This window comes from Athene cunicularia, assembly GCF_003259725.1.
Source record: "Athene cunicularia isolate RWA chromosome 1 unlocalized genomic scaffold, athCun1 chr1_part1, whole genome shotgun sequence".
NCBI lineage: Eukaryota > Metazoa > Chordata > Aves > Strigiformes > Strigidae > Athene > Athene cunicularia.
Window position 1 is genome coordinate 35,805,330 of NW_020799091.1, and position 22,989 is coordinate 35,828,318.

The 22,989-nt window shown below is 35.1% G+C and overlaps 1 protein-coding gene across 10 annotated transcripts in view; it reads right to left on the bottom strand.

Moving 5' to 3' along the window:
* Positions 1-22,989, bottom strand: part of DIAPH3 (diaphanous related formin 3) — a 240,273-nt gene that overhangs the window by 62,353 nt on the left and 154,931 nt on the right. For 4 of the 10 annotated variants that reach the window (XM_026851848.1, XM_026851856.1, XM_026851867.1 and 1 more), the window contains exons 25-28: positions 21,621-21,756; positions 5,727-5,822; positions 5,268-5,327; positions 3,362-3,370 (exon numbers count right to left, since the gene is read on the bottom strand). In XM_026851848.1, the coding sequence (XP_026707649.1) occupies positions 3,362-3,370; positions 5,268-5,327; positions 5,727-5,822; positions 21,621-21,756 (301 nt within the window). The remainder of the gene's footprint in view (positions 1-3,361; positions 3,371-5,267; positions 5,328-5,726; positions 5,823-21,620; positions 21,757-22,989) is intronic. The other 6 variants (XM_026851876.1, XM_026851903.1, XM_026851921.1 and 3 more) reach the window with 2 other exon arrangements.

Genomic DNA, 22,989 nt, shown 5'->3' on the forward strand with positions numbered 1-22,989 from the left:
GAAGCTTTGGTCTTAAAAGGGAACAACTGACAACTATGTTTTGGGTTTTTTTAAATGGAAATCCTATTAAATATTTTCATTTCATAACAGTGCCTACAGATATTCCAAGTCTTCTGCCAAGGAAACTTGTCTATTGAGTAAAACTTCACAAGGCCTTACAAAAATTTTCTCCACCAGAGGTGCAAAATCTGATTATTTTAGATCATATACAGAAAGAAGAATAGGTAGACATGCATAGTGCCTTTGAAATAATATCTACCATGAAGAACTGGTAGTGCTGAAGAATGCATCTTTACTACTAATGTGTACTGGGTAAAAAGTTATCTTCACAGGTTTCATTCTTTCTCCAGTGCCCTAATGTTCACTACATGCAGTTGTGGAAAAGACAGCAACATACATGGACTTGAGGAATAAAATACGGGAAAATTAAGTTGAAATGTCAATCACAGTTTGCTGTCATATACGGTAATGATGAAATAAAATAGTGACCTCTAAGAGGTTGCACTGTCGGTTTCAAGCATTAAGATGAGCCTGATCTCATTGTCAGCTATGATTGTCAAAAATAAGGTAGCAGAGACACTAATGTGAACCTCAGATGACAGTTCTATTATGAATAAGAGATGAAAAAAAAAAACAGTGAACATTCAAAAAGGGTTTTCTTCTGCTTAATTGGGGGCAGAATGACATTGCTTGACAAGGATTTTATTTAACAGGGACATTTAAAATGCTTCAAGACTAAATGTGACATGAAAATTATTCTATTGTTTATAGATTTACTGAACAAACCAATATAGTAATCACGACTATCTCTTACAATGGAAGTTTGATTTGAATATAGAAACAAGACCTTACTGTTACCTTTGGAAGGTTACCCAATTACTAATTGCAACAGAAAGATATCTTTCAATCTCTGCAGTCACAAAAAAACAATCTTATTTTTATACTCAAATTTTATTACAGCTTCTCCTTACTCACAGCATTCTGAATACAATCTACTTGTAGATTTATAATATACATGCAATCAAAGCTGCATCTTGAATTTGTATTCACGCATTTCAGATAACATTACCTTGGCTAATGTTACTGCAAATAAATGTGTAGCCATAGCAGCAGAGAACTCGATGCAGGCTGCAAAGCCTGACTGCAAACTTAGTGAATAATGCAGCTTTTTGTGCTGCAGTGGGCTCCGTGCTGCCTTGTATATGCTGCTATGTGTATTTGAACTTAACTAGCTTGACATAAATGTGCAAGCTGCAAATATGCCTTGACTGTTGTAAATAATTGATAAACTCGGATCAGCCATAGCTATTAGCTGCTTGAAATGATCTTCTAATGTGCAAAATCCTGATCACTGAAAATTAAGTGCTTTCTCCTGCTCCCTAAATAAACTAAAAAAGCTCCCCTGTTAGATGCTATTGAACCAAAACCTTGCCAAAGTACAACACTAAAACTATACTAATACTCTATTTGTGTCATAAAGTGCTCTGAATGGGAATTACAGCAAAAGCATACACCACAGTATTTACTGCAGTTTATAGCTTTTTGCAGTTAAAAAAACCTGTAACATTAACAGGTAGTTTTGAACATATATGTAATTCAGTTGTTAATTAAGAAAAATACAAAGTACCATGAACAGAAACAAAAAGAAATAAATATATCAATCATACCTATGTCAACAAAAATCTAGTCAAAATTATTTGTATTCTTAAGGTGTTAGAACATTTCCAAGATCTAGCAATTCCAATAGTATATTATTTTCTATCAGTTATGCAGCAGGGTTTTTCCTCAGCAAGAAATTATCTGACTTGATGGGCCTTGTCACAAGCAGAAAAAATACAGTTGGTAATTGTGAACACAGAAATAGAGTAGATTTAAACTTGACAAAAATCACACACCGTAACAGAAAAGAGGCGATCTGTTCAATAAAAGAAGAGTGGGGTAGGACTGAAAATAAAATAACATACCCAAGATGCTACCCTGGGATGCAGCATGAGAACCAGTACTCCTTTTAAGTCAGAAATATCAGCTGAACACTACCCGTGCTTTCTGGGGAGCTCAACAGATCATGAAGAGAAAAATGGCCAAACCAATGGCCAGCATTCCACTGTATTTACTATTCCTCCTTTTTTTTTTTCTTAGGCAGTCCATTTAGTTAAAGAAAACAATTTCAGTTCTCGGTTCTAGAGCTAAGTAGCATTGGCTTGCTCCTCTGTATTGCTTTGTTTTGTAGGGCTTTGCTTGGCCTCACAACCAAGTGATAGTTTGGTACCCTGAGGAATATCGTTCTGAGGATGACAATGGCAATGGTTTGAGAGAGTTCCTTCCTGCTTCCATTTATATTATAGCTATGGAGAAAGTGTATATTCTGGGTGCATTTCTCTCCTTTGCCATCCCCTGTAAGACATGGAGCCACTACTCTCTAGTTCCCATCTACGCTTGGGTCTCATTTGTATTCCACTTTTTTAGAGAAATGTCTTTAATCATAAAGACTAAAGCAGTTTTTATTCATTTGCTTGGTTTTGTTTTATTTTGAAACAGAAGAGATTAGCTAGAACTTGATGGCATCTGCGCAACGGATTGCTACACTCTGAATGATTTGGAGGACAGACATTTCAAGTCATGGCTTGTAATTCTTTTTGACTGCATGATGAGTCAAACAAGTTCATTCTAGGTATGAATCTGCAGTGTGTTTTAATAGAGTATATCTACTATAAGTGAATCTGTTAGTCTCAGCAGAATAAGCAGTAACCAAACCAGTTACCAGTTATCCCAAACAGTCAAAACCTATACAAAACCAAACAAGGAAAGTGCTTGAATTGCTGCTTGAGGAATTCTATTGGTCTCCACAAATTTTATTTTTGCCATGATAAAAAATTTAGTATTCATTTGAAATTTTAGGTTGGAAAAAACAGCAAATCAATAAAAGACTAAGCCAATACTTCTGTCTAATGCCATAACCCAATTTTTCTGAAGTGGGCTGAAATCACAGACTTCTTGCTTATAGAATGCATATATAATAAAAAATTACAGATAGTATTAATCACTTATTATACATATATACATGGAAAGGTTATTGGATATGTCTCTATATTAGACATAAAGTGCAAGAAAAAATGATACAGAGGGTAATACTGAAAAAACCCTGACATAATACATTGTTGAACTCAGAAACAGAAAATTAAAGAAACATTATCATTATAATTCTCGCTTTGATTGGCCATACCATTAACTTCAGTGAGGTTACTACGATCTAAAAATAAACTTTGATACTCAGGGTCTAGTATTCATTCTAGGTAGTATGCTACCTACATAATTTCTGATTTCCCAATAACAAAATTAATTACTAAAAGCAAATTCTCACCTACACAGACTTTGAATAGCACACACACGCACATACAAAAAGTTCATCTCAAAGCTGAACTTGGAACAACCAATGACCATATATTTCAGTCAAATAGACAAAAAGGTTTTGACAACTCACCATAATATAGACTAAGTTTAATACTCTGTTTGGCTCAAGATAGGAAGACATAACATATAGATATTGTGACAAGTGTCAACAAATCCAAAACATACTAATGAATTACTTAAAAACAAGCTCAGAGCTGCATTATCCTCTTACTGAGCTAACAAGACAGGTGAAAGAAAAGCTGAATTCATTTTAAAATGTCTTAGAATCAGATTGTGTCCAAATGCTCTATGGAAAAACCAACTTTGGTAAAACAACAAAAAATTCAAGAGTTTACTTTTACTCTTCTCTCCAAATCAAAATGTCTGAACGTCAAACTAGTACCAAATTATATCCATCTGAGGTACAAATCAGTCCCTCGGTTAGATTACGATTTTTAAGAATTAAAGTCCTGGGGGTTTATTTGGTTTGGTTTTGGTGTTTTGTTTTTAACTTAAAACATAAAACATGGCCCTAATGTTTGTCCAAATGCAGTTAGTTTAAAAACTGGAAACTATAGTGGCTATCCATAGATAGATAGATAGATAGATAGATAGATAGATTAGATAGATAGATAGATAGATAGATAGATAGATAGATAGATAGAATGGGTTGAAAAGAAGCAACATTTTACCTTATTGTTCTTACAAGCAAAACCACTTATATGATAAATTCAGATGTTATCTGTATATATTATTCAAATATCAATATGGTATGTGCTAGAAAAACACCTGTCAAATACACTTGATTCTTCTTTGAGCCAATTCCTATATGTAAATTAATTCTCCTTAAACTGTCCTTCTAGCTCTATTTTCTTTAATTTTTTGTTTAATAATGCCAAATTCTGTATGTTCTTTTTTTTTTTTTAACTATAGGCACTTAAGAAATAAACACTTAAACATGAGTTATAAATAATATTGCCAATTTGATGGCATCTGCTTTATAAAATCTGCAGTGCATTTAAATATCAAAGGAAAATACATTCTGCTTAAAAAACTAAGAAAGGAATTTTTTTTCTTTATAATTTTCAATTAAAAAATTTTCTTTAATGGAGGTACTACATATATAAACTTTTTCCTGAAACCACTAGTTATGAGACACTGAAAACAGCCACACTGGACTCCTCAAGCTTAATTAAAACACAGCTAATATAATAATATTCTGTAGATTGTCTAACAAAGCTAACAAGCACCCACACCCTCACTGTAACTTTTCACATACGAGCAAGTCCTACTGACTACAGTGAGATAGTTCAGGAGTTTAAGAATAAACATATGCATAAGACTCACGATCAAAAATTGGAGAACTATTTTACTATGAAGTAACATTAATTTACTATTACTTTGCTGATACAACATCACTTTTGAACTATAGTGGTAAATGATATATAAACCATTCCAGTTATAGTATCAAGAAAACAAAGACAAAGGAAAATGGACTGAATGCAAAAAGTTCTCTGGTTCAGTATCATAAGCACTTAGCAACATTTAAAATGTTCCACAATCTCTGCTTTTTGTTATAGTTCCACAATCCATTTAAAAATCCTTGCATAATTGTTTTTAAGGATTATAAAAGTACTACATTTAAAAACATAACCAAATTTTAAATAAATAAAAACCCCATAAAAGAGCTTTGCAAAGTAAACAGTAAGCACAGTTTCAGGATATAATATTCAAGTGATTCTTAAAGAGCAGGTTCTAATACGGTTTCAGTATTCCACTAATGTAGAAAACTGAAAAAATCCCAGCAGTCATTTGAAAGCACAGATCAACCACATAAGCTAAGAAAGAGCATGCAATTCATGAATATGATTCATTACCATGGTTACAAGCTTTCAGTACAGGCCGCTGTGTGGTTGGACTGATATTTTGTGGTATGTCTGCAAAAAGTAAGGAAACAATGGAAATAAAACACATCTTTGAAAGTCACTAGGGTATCGTAACAACACTACTGAGCAGAATTATCTAGAAGTTAGATATTTCTTGGAGAAATAATTTGATTCAATTATGGGGCAAGATTACTTACTTTCCCCATTCAACTATAAACCCTAACAAGTTTAAGTCCATGTGCCTGTATTGAAGAGTCATGTCATAATAATCAGGCTATGCTAAATTCAATCAATTAATCTCCAAAGTGCTATCAACATCAGCAAAAAGCCTGAGCCTCCCTGAAAACTGTCACTGCAAGACAGAATTAAACCCAATAGCATTTAAGTTCTAGAACACTGGACCCATCACACTTTTAACTTTCTCTGGAAAGCAAAATGTAAAATATTCACCTTTAGACCTTGGTATCCTTTTCCTTCGGTCTCGAAAAGCTGCACCTGATTGCAAGGCCTCCAACAGGCTATCCATCACTCCAGTCTCCTCACCTTCTGTAAAGGAGAGATAAGGGACCCTCGAGGTTACCATTACAATATCAAATCATAAATAACAACAATAAAACATATAATTGGCATTATTAAAACTATTTATTTCAAACTTAAGACTAAGGTTTTAACATTCACATATTGCTCTCTTGCAAGTAATCACAACAGATTTGGTCTTCCAATCATTGAACTAGGCCAAATTTTATTCCATTCATTTCACATTCCACTTTCTCTATAGTGAGAGTCAAGCATAGTTTTAAGCGAAATGCCATTTCATCCATATTTTCATTTCAGTACCCTTTTGCAACTGCAAATAATCAGTTTTATGTCAGCTTTCAATAACTGTCCCTTAAATGATCCGCTGTATTAGACAAGATCATATCAGTTATTGTTATAAAAAGTTGAAATTGTTTCTCAGCAGGAAGCTGAATTAACAGTATTGGACTAGATGGGATACAGGGTGATATCCATAGGTAGTTTTAATCAAAAGACATTTTCCCTTCATATTTAATAACCTCTGGCCAATATTAAATAATTGATGTAGTTCAGGAAAATTCTGCTCATCATATTACACATGTATGTTTAATATCCCCTGAAAGAATTATGAATGTTACTGTGAGATTATAATTAAATGCAAGCATTAAATGCCCTACTTTTATTTCCTCAAATAAACACATCAGAAAATATTAGATTTTTGAACCTTGTTAATCCCTTGTGTCTATGCCTGGGAGGACAAAGAACACAACTCCAGGGATTTACTATATGATGAAAAATCACTACAGAGTAATAAAGAATTACATGACAGAAATCTCATTATGTCTCACTGGGCAAAACTCCCTAGGCCAACACACACCTTGGATACAGTCAGACACATCACATGATTTGGCAGTAATTGCTAACAGTGAACATTCAAATCAGGGTTTAATTATAATATATGTATAATGAGATGCCAGGCCACTAATTTAAGGAATTCTGAAAGTGTTGGACTACAAGTAAGGAAGCAAGACAACCTTCTAGACCTGAATATGGGCAAAAATTATTATGGGAAATGTTGCTTTCCAACCTATTTCTATTTCTTTTCCTTCTTTAAATAAATTACACCTTTCAATAAGCTTTAAAGAATTCTAGCATCTTTCTAGGGTAAGTGGTTTCAAGGGCAACAAAAATAATTCAGACAAAAAAAGTTCAAAGTTGCAGAGAGGAAGGTCTGACAAAGTACTGTCAAATCAGCATGGGCTGAATCATGAGTATGACGCTCCAGAAACAACATTTTTACCGTCATTATTCTACTGCTAAGTCAAGAGTTGAATCTAATTTAGCTTTTGAGAACCCTGAGCCTGAATATTATTTAAAAGCAGAAGAGGAAAGCATAATAAAAAGGAGCACAAGATTTTGGGAACTGAGATATACAAATCATTATTTAAAAAATAAAAAAAAAAAAAATTGTCTCAAAATTTGAGCTGTCCTCTCCACAAATTAAAGAAAAATGTCATTCAAATATAATTTAAAGTCACATAGTGGTAATCTTCTTATAAAATAATAAGAGTTCATATATTCAAAAATTCTGCAGAAATACACATATAAGCATATGTAAAGCCCACAACAGATGTTCTCTAACATTGACTCAAATTTAAATTAGATTTTCATAAACATTTTTTACATTTTCTCTATTATACCAGCAACAAGTATATTATTTACAGGAGGACCAAAATTGTATATTTTAAAATCTACATTACAAATTACATTTAATTAGCACTTCTGTTGCTTTTGCTTGCATTTTTACCTATTCTTTAATTTCTGCTAATTCCACATGTATATTTATGCTTAGAAAATGATTTTGTTTAATTTTTGGAATTTCCTAAAAATATCCTCCAAGGAGCATCCTCTTCCTTCCTTGTATTATTTGATTTGGTGCTCTCCCAAGATGCCAGTCCTTAAAAAACAAAACTGCAGTCTGAGAACACCCTTAGAATCATAGAATCATTTGGGTTGGAAAAGACCTTCAAGATCATCAAGTCAAATCATTAATGTAACACTGCCAAGCCCACCACTAAACCATGTCTCTTAGCACTACATCTACACACCTTTTAAATACCTCCAGGGATGGTGTCTCAACCACCTCCCTGGGCAGCCTCTTCCAATGGTTGACAACTATTTCAGTGAAGAGATTTTTCCTACTATCCAATCTAACCCCCCCCTGGCACAAATTGAAGCCATTTCCTCTTGTTCTATTGCTTGTTACTTGGGAGAAGAGACCAACATCCATCTCTCTGCAACCTCCTCTCAGGTAGCTGGAAAGGTCTCCTCTCAGCCTCCTTTTCTCCAGGCTAAACAATCCCAGTTCCCTCAGCTTCTCCTCATAAGACCTGTGCTCCAGACCCTTCACCAGCTTCATTACCTTTCTTTGGACATGATCCAGCACCTCCATGTCTTTTTCATAAGTGAGGGGCCCAAAACTGAACACAGGAATTGAGGTGTGGCCTCACCAGTGTCGAGTACAGGGGTAAGATCCCTTCCCTAGTCCTCTTGGCCATGCTATTTATGATACAAGCCAGGATGCCATTGGCTTTCTTGGACACCTGGGCACACTGCTGGCTCCTGTTCAGCTGGCTGTTGACCAGCACCTCCAGGTCTCTTTCTACTGGGCAGCTTTCCAGCCATTTTTCCCCAAGCCTGTAGCATTGCAGGGGGTTGTTGTGACCCAAGTGCAGGACCTGGCACTGAGCCTTGTTGAATCTCACACAATTGGCCTTGGACCATCACTCCAGCCTGTCCAGGTGCTTCTGTAGAGTCCTCCTACCCTCAAGCAGATCAACACTCCTGCCCAACTTGGTGTTGTCTGCAAACTTGCTGAGGGTGCACTCGATCCCCTCATCCAGACAGCTGATAAAGATATTACAACATTGCTACAGTGATAGTATGAGTCACAAATATTGTTCAATATTAGCACTTCTTGTGAGACCATTAAATTGGCTTTCAGAAGTTACTGCAGACTGCTGTCACCAGTCCCAACTGTGTTCCTAATTAGTCAAATGTATCAATTTTTTGACATCCTAGAACTAGTACTTCCAGTTGGCTTGCAGATACCTACATAGCCCACAATAATTCCTTTGAGAAATATACCATTTTACGATCTAAATGATCTCTTTTCCTTCAATTGTAGAGTAGGTTTAAATACTTTTCAATATTATACCTAACTAAAACTCATACAACTGTCTTTTAAATACCATGTAAAGCAGAAGTAAAGTTGCCAAAATAGCTGGTAAGATTTGCCCTTGACATTTCAGTGCCAAGTCAGATATAAACTACCTAATTTCATAATTACATCTTTAAAAATGTTAAGAATATTAGAGAACCTTCTCTAGTGTGCTGAGTATCATAAGCTTTACAGTACAACTTTAATAAGTCTTAGGATGACGGCAACAGATACTGCAGTTAGAAATGACTCCTGCATTTTATGTATTTATTAAGGAACAAATGATCTATACCAAAATTCCAGAAGCAGCAGTCCACTGACATGATAGAATCACAAATATCTTCAGTAATATAGTTTTAAAATAAGAGTGGTGCAACAAGATTATTTTGGATGAAAAATGTTTCATTTTTAAAGTTCCCCTGCATCTGTCCAATATAAACTAAACCATCACACTCAACACTAGGACTCCAGAAGTTCAGGTCACCAGGAGAAAAACATATAATAATATATCTATTTCCTCTTTCAAGGAATCAAAGCTTTATTCAGCTACTCCATTTGAAAAATTCTCTTTTTTAAATGAAGGAAATAATGAACTTCAGAAAAAATCCAAGAATTCTTTAGTACGTTTTCTGTTGATGTTGCCTACTCAGTCTGTACACTTAAGAGATTTATCTACAGGGACTTCAGCTGTCATTCTTCCACCAGGATCTATTTATAGCATTGCAATTACATATAGTTTTTTGTTACACCGTAAGTAATGCAAAGGATCAGCTCCTAAAGCCAACCTTTGAATGTTAAGCCTCATTTGAAATTGAAACTGCACAATTTGGACAAATGTATACCTTAAAAACAGACCTTAATATTTCATAGCTGTAACAGAAGGAAAAGGGTGCAAAAACTTGAGGACTACTCAAGTTATCTGAATTAGCAAAGAGTTTAATTATCTTTATATCATCTCTGAAGTAATTCCATGGCACCACTCAAGTTTTTATATAATTTAAAAACAAACTTGGAATGCTGAAGCTATTGGATTTGTTTCTCTTGTCTGAAGAATTAAGTCCTGATCTCACAATTCAGTAATTACCAGAATGAATTATATCTTATTCTTCTTTGACTAGAATATAAACTGCTTTTTTTCTCTTCAGTTCAGGTTATAATTCAGGTTGGATATACTGTACTCAGGTTTTGATCAAGTGAAATTTAATCCCTTCACATACTTCTGCCAAGTTTAGCTACAACATGTCTTGCGCCTTATTGCACAAAAATTTCTGAGGCAAGTGAATACCAGGCTTGGGACAATGACAGCAGAGATTTTTCCAGACTATTTACACAAGGTGAAGAAGGAGAAAAAGAAAGATACAACTTTTAACTATATTAATGTTGTATCTTCACTTTCAAGACATAATAAAAAGTCCTGTATTTTTGTTTGTACAATGATTAATTTTGACCACTACAGCCTACAAAGCTGACTAAAGGTCTCCACCTGAGTAAAAATTGAAGGACAACATCATAAGAGGAAATCTTTAGCAATGGTATAATGTTGAGTGACTTGAGCTCCAGGGGGCAAAAGAGCAGATCACAGTAAGAAGACATCAGTGAAGAAGCAAGTGCCCATGTTTTGGAAGTGGTTCCATCTTTTCAGTCTAAGTCTCAGGCAGCCAGGTTCTGTGAAGTATTTATAGTGCTGACACATAAAAACTTCTAGACCTCTCAGCCTTATACATGAACTAGTCAGGAGATTTTTTGAAGTCTTTTATATTGTCAGAATAAAAATGTAAAGCAAACTTAATGTCCAGAGAAAGAACAGTTTTCAAAATGTTTAATAATGTGACTGCCTAAACTCAGACTCTTCACTCCAATGAATTCAGATACTATCCCACAAAGAAATTTTGGGTGGATGTTAAGTGCATCTTTGTCCAGAAAATACAGACTTCAAATTGAACTTGCTCTAAGGATTTTAAGTTTTTCTTGTAAAAGCCATAGCACCAATCAGATAAACTTAATTGACAGGTGAGTGAAGGAATACATGGCTATCAGTTCAATTTCAATAACAGTGCATGGACTAGAGCTGTGACTCAAAGTAGAACACAGTCCCTGATCAAGTCTTGCAAGAACCTTGTAACATTACTGTGAGGAGAAGAAAATTTCCAATGTACAAATGCAAAGCAGAAATAGCTGCCCAGTGTGCCTTGGATAGACTGACTGAAAGGACAGTTCCTTTTAGACTTAAAACGTGTTAAATGTAACTTTGGCCAAAAATATCACTATTCACTTGTCTTTCCTCAGTGGTGACTTAGGCAAAAGACACATACCAGTCCTTTCCAAAAGTGAAACACATGCATATAACTCACAGGAATCACATAAACAGTCTAGTCCAGAACCAGAAGAGTTACATTTCTTACTGATGCTCAACACAAAGTAGTAAGCCTTTGCTAGTGCTTCATAGCTCTTGGCGAGTACTATAAAAAGGGATGATTTCCCCTAATGGCTGATGCACCTATTCCAAAAATCTTCTAGCTGAGGAGACTGAGTTTTATGCTATCTTGTTTGCTCTTGCTGAAATAGTTCCATTGCTGAGTTGTCATAAAGTGCTTTTATGGTACAGAAATAGATTTTGACTCTGAGCATATGAATGAAAGTGTGCTGCAAATTGCAAAGAGCTCAAAACAAGTGAAATGCAAACTAAGCATCCATGCTTCATGAACTCAGAAAGACAGCTGGCCTTTTCAAATCAGTTGTATCTAAGGTTGGTTACTACACCAACTTAACTTCCATTAGATAACTCATACCATAAAAAACAAAAGGTAAACTGAGGTTTTAGAGGTGATTCTGTATCACAGATACACAAAAATACTTCAGTGATGTAAGGTACCTCATTCTGCATCTCAGCTGGATCACAGTTTCTCATTTAAGCATGGAACTGATAGTAAAATCATCTTAATATTGAACTTTGTAATAAAAATGTATACATTTTTGATGTTCATCTTCTGTCTATAAATACCATTCTTTCTGTGACAACAGAAGAAAGCCACTGTAAATGCACTTTATGCAGAGATTATCTAGGAACATTTATATTGATTCCAGACCTGGTAAAGAGTTTGCCAGAGCAAGATTTTCTGAGAGTGAACGCCAAAAAGATTTCCTGAGGTAAATTGGACTTATAGAAGAATAAACGGAATGCCAAGCCTTTGAAGTGATATACCCTAGGACTTGATACTGGGGCCAATATTTGCAATGTGACCTCGATGATGGGACAGAGAGCACCCTGAGTAAATTTGCATATGGTGCAAAATTCAGAGTAATGGTTGATACATGAGTTGGTTGTGCTGCCATTTGGAAGGACCTTGACAAGTTGAAGAAATGAGCAGACAGGACTTCTGATCAAATTCAACAAAAAGACCTGCATGTGGTGAGGTGTAACCCCATACACCAGCACAGGTGGGGGTCAACTGTCTGGAAAGCAGCTTTGAAAAAAAAATAGGAAAGCAGCTTTGAAAAAAAAATAACTGGAGATTCTGGTGGACAACATACGGACCATGAGTCGGTGTTATGCACTGTGCTATGGCAAACACAGCCAAGAAAAATATTGCCAACAAGTCAAGAGAGCTCATCTTTCCCCTGTACTCAGCACTGGTGAGACACATCTGCAGTGCTGGGTTCAGGTCCAGGCTCCCTGGTACAAGGGAGACATAAACATACCCAAGTCAGTCAAGGGCCACAAAGATGATAAAGGGACTGGAGAATCTCTCATATGAGAACATGCTGAGATTGCTGGAACTGTTTCACCAGAGAAGACTCAGGGGGATCTTATCAATCAATAATACCTGATGGGGAACTGGGTGAGGTGTAAAGATGACTGAGCCAGACTCATCTCACAGGTACCCAGAAATAGGATAGGAGGCAATGAGCATAAATTCAATTACAGGAAATGGCATCCAAATGCAAGATTTTATTTTTTTTTCCCTGTTGAGAGTGGTCAAACACTAGAACAGGCTGTCTATCTACAACAGGAACGCTAAACATGGCTACAATAACAAAAGAGGTTATCCTTCCACTAAGTTCACAGAAACAGTAACTAGTATTCTGAAAATGAAGTGATTTATCTGTGTACGCACCTACTCTCTCACCAACTCAGCAATACAGGATATTCTAGTAATGCATTACATATCGTATTACCTGATAATATTTTTTAAAAGCCAGTTTAAAGACAAAATTTTCTTATAGCCCTTTTTATATTCAGCAGGTATACTCTGCTTTTTTAGTGGAAAAATAAAACTACTAAATTAAGCAGAATGCTAAACTTTAGTTGCTTATACTTACTCATAACTAAAACAACCAACCTTATGTACTCTTACCTAAGATTAAGATTTGATTGGACAGTTAATAGTGAGAACTGTTAGCTACATATGAAGTCAGTCAATAAGTTTTACTGTTAACAAATGATGGGTTGGGTTTTTTTTTCTTTACACATCACAGCTATAATTCCAATAACACTGACAAGAATGCAACCAATTTGTTTATCAGACCAGCCAAAACCTAGTATTTTCACTAAGGTTGTTTCACAGAGGGGGGGAAAATAAAATCTATTATTAAGGCATATCAATTACAATTTAATTTAGAAAGCAGTTAGAACCACTCCAGTAGCATTCTTAACTGAATGTAGCTTCTTATAAGAATATATGTAGCTGAACACAATATATGTGAACACCTTGCCTCTTCATTACTGTGTGACCCTGAAGGGAGTTCACTGCGCATAGGGAAAGACACTAATATTTCCATTCAAATTTATAAACAAGCAATAAATCATAAAATACACACAATGATTACTCATACTGACAGCTATGCTACAGAGATGAGAGGCTGAAGGAAATTTGAAAGTTATATAATTTCTTACTCATGCAGTGATAAAGTTCTGACTTGATTACATGTCTGAACTTAGTCAAAGGAAAGTTTCCGGACAGATTTGGGTGGACAAGACCCTTTTGTTTGGGTGGCTATAAATGCACAAGGATACCCAGGAGGATCAGATCAAAGGTCCACTTAGCCCTGCATCCCTTGTGCATTAGTAGCCAATGGCAAACATCTCTAAAAAGGACAGGATAAATATGTAATGACATTTCAAGAATGGTTTCTTGGTCTCCAGCAGTTTGTGATTCAAAGACTTTGTATTTGCATTTAACAGCTTTCAATGGAAAGAAGCTGCCAGAAAAATCAAGTAACTTCTGTCAGCAAGCTTCAGAGCAAGAATATTTTGGTATGCAGTAACAAGACTGTTCTTCTGTACAACCACTGAGGTATTGCTGAATGAAGATAAGCGTCACAGTGAACAGCATAGAAATAGAAGCAGCAGCAGACTCAGTTTGAAGAAAGAGTCAGACACATGACCTTCTCTTCTGCTAGCTTTCCAACAATGACAGAGGAGGTTCTTGGCTCTTTTACAGCCCTGGAGTAAGGAAAGTAAAAATAAAGTATACCCTCCAATGCTTTGGTAAAGATATTTATTCCTCCTCTCCTCTGCAACTTGAGAGAAGAAACTTTTGAAGATTCAGAAAAAAACAGAAAGAATAAAAGCATTTATACATAGCAGGAGTGAGAGTTTAAAGAGGACTCTGATGGCTACCTCCCTATGGAGATGTGAGGTAGGATTGGGAGTAAGAAATGCTTACAAACCCAAACCTACTATCTGCATAAATGCTAGAGCTCTTAATCCCAAAGACGGCTTCAAAGATAGTAATTTTTTTTGATGGTAATACCATCTTAAGCTTGCACCATTCTTTTTACATTTGTTTAGAAATTTTACTGCTACAAACATAAATGACAGGTCTTATGAGGGTATTTTTCTAGAGACATTACTTTAATGACCATTAATCTTTTCAAAAGTTCTGTTTGTTTTGACTATTTCTCTCTCTCTCAAATACAGCTGCTATTTATTTTTTCAAGGCCTTTGTGTAAATCTGTTTCACAAATGTCTTTCAGCTACTATCTCCAAAGTTTCCACTTCTAAGTAAAATTTTCAGAAAGAAAAATAATTGTTTCTTCTAAACATCTTGTTCTTTTGGAGCTACTACTTGGTACAAACAAATAGCAGCTGCTGCATTCTGAGCCCATGGGTTGCCAACAAGTGCATGAACTACACCTCCATGCTTCAGAAGATTTAGCACCTTTGAGATCTTGTTAGAACATGACTTGTGACTATTAGCTGTTGGGTTTTAATTAATTATATACATCCATATCAGTTCTACTTTTTTTGTACTAAAACCATCCAATTCCCTGAACATCCTACAGTGTGAAACTTGGTAAGGTTTTGCTGAATCGTATCTTTTGCTGTGGCTTCTCTAGAGGATGTATCACACACTGTTTCCCAGACCAGATTTTTTTTTTAACTGAACATACCTGTATTTTATCATTCTCTGTATAATTTTCAAGTACTAATGTGACAAATATTCTTGAGAGAACATGTCATCTCAGTAATTTACCCAGATTTATACTTTACTGTCAAATCAATACATTTGCAGCTGAAAAAACAACTTTGATATTTAGTGACATATCAAGTGATATTTCCCTTCTGGTGGCATTGTAGTCAAGTCACAACTTTTTTCTCATGCATTAGACTTCTCTTTTTTTTAATGGGCATAAAGCAAAATTAGATCTACTCTCCAAGCTTGTCATGGCTTACCGTCAACTGTCCACTGAGTATTATCATGAGTAAGTACTGAGTAGGCATCTCTATAAGGTCCCACAGTTCTTTCTGCCCATTGTTATTTAATGTAAGAGAAAGAAGTTACTCTTCTCACACACACAACAGATTTATTCCCAGATTTATTCCCCACTGGCCTCATAATAAAAGTGATCCTTAAGAATAAATCTAAGTAACAAAAAGTGACCTCAGGAAACCTCTTGGTGAAGAGGGTCCAATTTGAGGATAAGTGGAGGCAGTCATGGGACAGCTGGAAAGAATTATCACCAGGGAGGAACCAAGATGAATGGAGCACTTAAAATTCCAAAAGGGAAAACTCCCCAGAGAAGAAAGCCCTTACACAAAACAGTTGTTGGATATTAACATTATACCCTCAGAATTTCTCCACTTATAGCATTAGCAGATCTTTTGTCCCCTTTACAGTAAATTTAGTTGCACAAAACATATACATAAACGCCCCAAAATCTAGCAATAAACCTACTATTGTCCAAAACTTTTTTAGGTGTTTTGTTTTGTTTTTTTTCATTAAAGTATCTCAGCAAACATTTTAAAACAACAAATTACCAACATATGTTAGAAACTAGTGATGTCATCTCAGTTGTGATGGAACATAAGCAGATTTTGATAATCTGCAACGTTTGCAGTCCTTCACTCCCCTCAGAGGAAAGGAATACTATTAAGAAGCATTGATTCTCCTCTCTCGGTGAAAATAAATTAATAAAATGGAGGCCTTATGAACTTGGGCTAGGCAAAGAAAATTGGGTCTTTGAGTGTACGTACTAATATAGAAAGGTTCGGGGAATTTTAATTTATTTCAAAGGCAAGTATTTTATCTGTTGGAATCTGAAATTTAATTACCTAATTGCATTTATTATTTTGTTTAAATTGTCAGTGCTGGGATTCATGTTGTCCTTTTGTTTTGCAGAACCCTACAGAACTAATGAAAATATTCACATTGCACAACCTAGCAGTCAGAAATAAAGTAATAAATGTTTGAAGAACCAAAACCTGAAACACTCTTAGAAAGTTTGGGAGACATGAATGCTTTTTTCCAAAAACAGGTAAACAATATAAAACCTCTACAAAAGTAAATGCTGCAAAATTGACTGTAAATAAGGTCATAACTGTCTAAGTGAACTGAAACATGGACTTAAAACCAGTTGGTTGTAATAAAAGTGAAACTGAATAATACAGTTGAAAATGAACTAATATTCTGGATTGGAAATCGGATGTTTAAGACATCATTTTGGCATCACTTCACTGCTTTTGCGTAAGAAAGGGCAGCCTTTGTAAATAACCACTGATTAAAGTGGCTTGTTACTTAAATAGTATTCAAAGTAAGACACAATGAAGATGCCACAATGATGGAGTTCTCAATTATATTACAATAAATTTAGCCGGTGTTATCACAGTTATAGAATTCTTTACACTGTGATAAGATCAAAATAATTGATTAGTGTGCTTTCTACTGAGAATCTGAACAGCATGAGAAAGTATGTATCTGAATGTTAATAGTATGCAGACAAGTGGCATTTACATAAAGATCCCCTTCCACTGGCTATTTACCTTTAGAACGATAGTATGTGATAGTTTGAACTGGCTTCACAGAAGCAAGTAAAGCAATCTTATTGACAAAGCATCTCATGATAAATATCATCTTGTAGCCCAGAGAGTATTTAGAGGACAGATTTTATTATCATAAATTTCAGAATACAAAATATCATTCACTGCTTAGACATTCAAAGTTTTTACTGAATTCCACATACTTTTCAAGTTAAGATGGAGCTGAAAGGAAAATATGGAACTGATATTTTTATTATGTAAACTTAAAGACTCTCAGCCTATGATCAGCTGTGATTTTTACAAGATGTAGATGTTGCTATCTAAGATGTAAAGTAGAGATTTAGGATTTTAGCTAATTATAATTCAGAGGGATATAAATCTGACATTGGCTTCAGGTCCAAATAATCAAAAAAATACTTGCAAGAAAGTCAAACTATTCCATATAATAACAAAAATCTATGGTCGTATTAATAGATGACCAAATTTATATTATAAAGCATACCTAAAATACTGTTTTTCTGAAAGATGCCATACTGTATATTCATAAACACTACACGCTTCTCTATCTACAAAATACTGATATAAATACTTATATATGAAACATTAAAAAATTCAAATTGAAAAATTTATGAAGATTTATCGCACAATATACATATAAACACTGAACTTGGTGTAACAGTATTTCAAAGGCAGTCTGATGAAGAGGTATGGATGACAGTGTAAGCTGTGATACAGATGGCTAAATTGTCACTGGTATATCAAAGGAATAATATCGGCTAAGAAAGACTATCACAGTTAATGGAAAGGCTGCTATATTTTAGGACCACTTTGGATCTTATGCTTCTAGTAAATGTCACTTACTAGAGATGAAATTATTTTTTTTTCATCCAGAAGGAATTCTCCCTCTCTCTCCAAAAATTGTTTAAGCTAAAAATCAGGAGTTACCTTAAATCTAGAATAATTTTCCTTTTGAGCTAATACAATCTACATAGTATTGGTCAAACCTGGTATAATAGAGTCCTAACATGCTGTATGTAATTTATTGACTCAACTCATGTATTTGGTTGATGTTAATAATAATAATTTATATTTTTATACATATTTCTCTAAGATCTTAAGTTTTTGTTAATGCAAAAAAGTCAGCAATAACCCCCAAATAGCTATTTATGTGAAGAAATTAATCACTTTCCTCCACCTTTTGCAGCCGAAGGTGGCACCATAGGCAACAAAACCCTACTTTTCAATTAACTTCCAAAAGCAGATGAAAGATGAAGAAAACAAAAAAAAAAAAAGGACTCCAAGAACAGAGGAGAATCGAGGAAAGGTTAAATGTCTGTGTTATAAATAAGACCAGCGGTTTACAAAAGAAACTTAGGATGATGATATAAATCCTGTTTAAGCATTGGATAGCATCTTGGGACTTGAAAGGGACAGGCACAGTCTGAAAGCAGAAGCTCCAGAACCATAAACATCACTAATGGCCAATTAATGGTCACTGAAATAAAGAACAACCTTAAAGACTGGGGAAAGACTGCTTTCACATTAAGAAAAGCAGCAGCAGCTAAGCAAGGGAAAAACGTCTAGCTGAAAGCACAGCTGTGGCTTGAGGAATTAACACCCCCTGAAGGCTAGACAACAGGATCGGTAACTGTCTAGAAACCAAACCATTTTATAAAAGGATAAGACCCCAAACTGGTTGTGGGGAAGGGAAGAGAGTATTGTAAAGGAGGAAAAAAAAAAATAGCCCCTTCAGTTCTAACTTCTGTTGCAGAAGACCTCTCAGGTTTCAACATGTCTTGTTGTCAACCAAGACCCTCCCTGGTGGCCATTATTGCCAACTCTACAGTATCAACTCTGTGGGGCTTTATATTCACATCAAATTCAGGACACAGATGTTAAGGACTGACTGCTTTGAATATGTAGTGGTGATAATTGATAGGTAAGAACTAATTTGTAATGATAATGACAAATAATGCATGACAGTAAGTTATTAGCACAACTGCTGTTACTAATGTTTGTCAGTCCAGTAAAGTGGGGTTGTTTTTTTTGGATGTCGTTGTTTTCTGAAAAAGTTTAAGAGGAACATTTAAGAAAGTCTCAAGTGGCACATAGCACAGTAAAAAGCAATGTTACAGAAAAATGAAGAGTGGAAATATAGAGTACACTTTGATCTGTTCACTGAAGAAAAAAAAAAATCTTGAAGAACCAGTTAGTACATACTCTAATCTTTTCTCTTCAAGTATGCACCTGTTTGAATCCCAGTAAATATTTTCTGGGATGGTGACATCAATGAGTTTTCAGCTACTTCATTCAAGCAATAATTGAAATGTTTCTATAGATCCAACATCTGATCTAGTCACCATATAATGAAATGATATGCAGCAAAAATCAGTTACTCCACAGTCATACTCCAGGTAAGAGTTTGTTGGTATTTTGACAGGGAAAACCTGGTTAGAAATTTGTCAGCAGGTCAGATGTAAACATTTTGTGACTGATTTACAGATTCTTAATGAGAAGACAGCCTTTCAATGAACTAGTTACAGCTAGGAAAAAAAAAGAGGGAAAAAAAGGAAAAAAAATATTGAATGTCTGTTACTCTTCCATTAGCATCAGAGCAACATTATGCCTCTTCAATTAGTAAATACAGTTTTGTTAAGACTGCCAAAATTAAATAAATCATAAAAAAACAATTTTCATATTGTTGTGGCTGTCCTTCCTGACAAACAAATCTACCACAGGTGCTTTCTGCTGCCAGAATCTGGGTTTTCTAATAGACTTTAAAAATGATGATGCAAACAAGCACAAGAAACCTTATAAGAAGCTCTGCAGAACAGAAAACAACTCATCAGTGGCCTATTTAGTGAATATCAGATTCAAGACATTTATAGCTTCAGGTGAGCCTAACATCATCTTTCCCATCTGCTGTTGTTTAGATCAGTCATTCCAGACTGAATCTTAGGTACCATTAACAAAAGCAAGAAACATCTTTCTGTACACTTATATGATTTAATAACAAAAACAACCTACTAAGCGACAAAGCAGCTATTTACTCAATGACCTAGCTGATCTGTAGAGGACAAGTACATAGTTCCCCACTACATTAGCTGAAGCAGTAGGTTTAACTACCAGAGGCCTACATACATGTGTTGGTATATGACTCAGAAGTCTGTAATGTTGGCACCTGCATTCTGGAAAGACTGAACATGATATTATGAAGAACAGGACTTGAGAGGAGTTTATCAATTTTCCATCCAAAGTATGGATGGATGTTGTATCAGTCATACATACAATGTGTGTGAGAGAAGAGTATCTAACCTCTTTTGAAACACTTCCAGCTATGCATGAATACAGATACCAGTTTTACCCTTTCCTAGTCTTCTGCAGCCTCCTCTATCTTCCGTGAGCTTTAAACAGATTGTTGCTGGTATTTTTCTGATTGGGTTTTGAATTTACATCTAAAGAATTGGAAATTTGATGTTCAGATGGCAGCCGCCTGGTTTCCTATCTTAAGAGAAAGCTTTAGTTTCACACCTCAAGACATGGATGTATGTTCTTATGAAAATAAACCAAAGATTTGTGATCTGAAGAATTAAACACACCTACTCTGGCTATTAGTGAAACATGGAAAAGACAGATAATCATTCATGCCAAAGATGCCAACTGGGGTTTGAGTGGGGAACTGACTGTTTAACAAAATTTGCTTAACAGAAAAAACATAGAGTAGCTCACAATAATTTGCACAGTAACTCGTGCATTATTTGAAGGTTTCCAGAAGCTCAGTCTGAGATAAAATACAGCAGTATAGAGGATCATCAGAAATCTTTTTTAGTAACAGAGAACTTGCAGTGTCTGCCATCTCTTTTGGTACAAAAGACAACACAGCATAAATTAGTAACTTTAAAAATGCATGTCTGAGGTTCCTTTTAAGGTGTTTCAATCAGGAGCTATTGAAATAACAATTGACATACTCAAAGAAAAATCCAGAATACTTCAGGAAGGGCTTATTCTGGTAAAAGAACAAAAATGAATATGTAACCTTAGTTAAAGAAAGAACATGGCTTTGTGATTTGGAAACTGTTTGTTCTCAGTCATGCTCTCAGGAGCATAACCGAACTTATACTTGGTCACACAAGGTTCCATATATTCTAATGGAAAAATACAAAGGAGCATTACGAGTTCTAAAATAGCTTGAGAAAAAACAGGTAATTAGAGAAGCTAATTAGCGCAAAAAAAAAAAAAAAAAAATTCATTTATTTTGTCTTTTCTTATAGCACATTCAGATAATGAAAAAACAGCAGCTGTATTTCCAGTAAAATGCTAGGTAAAATAAATTTTCTACATTACTTACCTGTTTTCATTTCTAACAAACGCTTTTTCTTTTGTTGCCTCTCTTGTTTTTCTTTCTCTGTTTTCTCTTTAGCTATTTTAGCACGCCTCTGTTTTTCTTCTGCTTCTCTTCTCCTCATATTCTCCTTTACTGCTTGCTACAAAAGAAAATAGTGCTCCATTAAAAATGAAGTCTTAGCAAAAAACAAAACCGAACCTTAAAAAACAAAGAAAAAAGCTTTAAAATAACTTCTCCTAACTAACCTTAAATTATCAAGCCAAGTAAATATTTTACATTCCATCTTTAGTACATTTTATTCAGAAGAGTAAGCAAATTCAGAATAAATACATTAAAAGCGTATCAATTGCCCCTAAATAGGGATTATAAATTCAGCAAGAAATACCTCTTAAGAATACACGTTAATGTAGAAGGAACTTTAAATATCTAAACCAACTGGTTTTACAAAACTGTATGCATGTTACTATTTGTATTTCTAGAATACTTTCAACAATTATGCTTTCTCATGGTGCCAGTAATAGCAAACAAAGCTGCTTGGGTGACTTAGTTGTGCATTTTTCTTCTTCTTATCCACATATGCATTAATTCACTGGGTTTATAAATTCTTGTCTTCTGGTTAATACCCATGTAACACTGTTTATTTTGAATTATAAATAAGCATTGCAAAGCTTCCAATGAAGCCAAACCAGAACTATGAGCTTCAGAGTTTTTAAATCATTATTTTGCACATTCAGACATAAAGCAAACAAAAATGTGTCACATTCAATATTTTTTTAACAAAGCTATTTTTGGATTACCTTTTCTTTATTTGTGTCTTGCATTAAATGTAGAGTGCCATGCACCTATTCTTCATTGTAGAAAGTTTCTCTTTGCAGAATGCAGTTACACACAAAATCTCACCTTTCACAATAGATCAAAGTGTCCCCTCCTACAAAATGGCTAACATCTTCACAAGGCCTGAGGCAGAGGCTGCACATTTGCAGGGATAATTAATGTCTCATGTTGGTTTTAGAGGGAAAAATGTCCAGCCTGCACTCAGAAAGAAAATGTAAGAACGGACTAAAGGGTACTATAAAGCACAGGATGAATGTGAATTTCTGCTGGGTTTGTGTGTGGCAGGGTTTTGGTACCAGGGGAGAGGACTACAGCAGTGGCTCCTGTGAAAAGCTTCTGGAAGCTCCCTCGGCTCCAAGTCAGACCCGCCTCTGGCCAAGGCCAAGCCAGTTAGTGACAGTGGCTGCACCTCTGTGATCATGTATTTAAAGAATGAAACCTGAGAGAAGGAAGACTAGTTGTGAGGGAAACACCTATGAAAACACTGAGGTCAGGAAAGAAAGAGGAGGAGGAGAAAATGTGCTGGAGCAGAGACTCC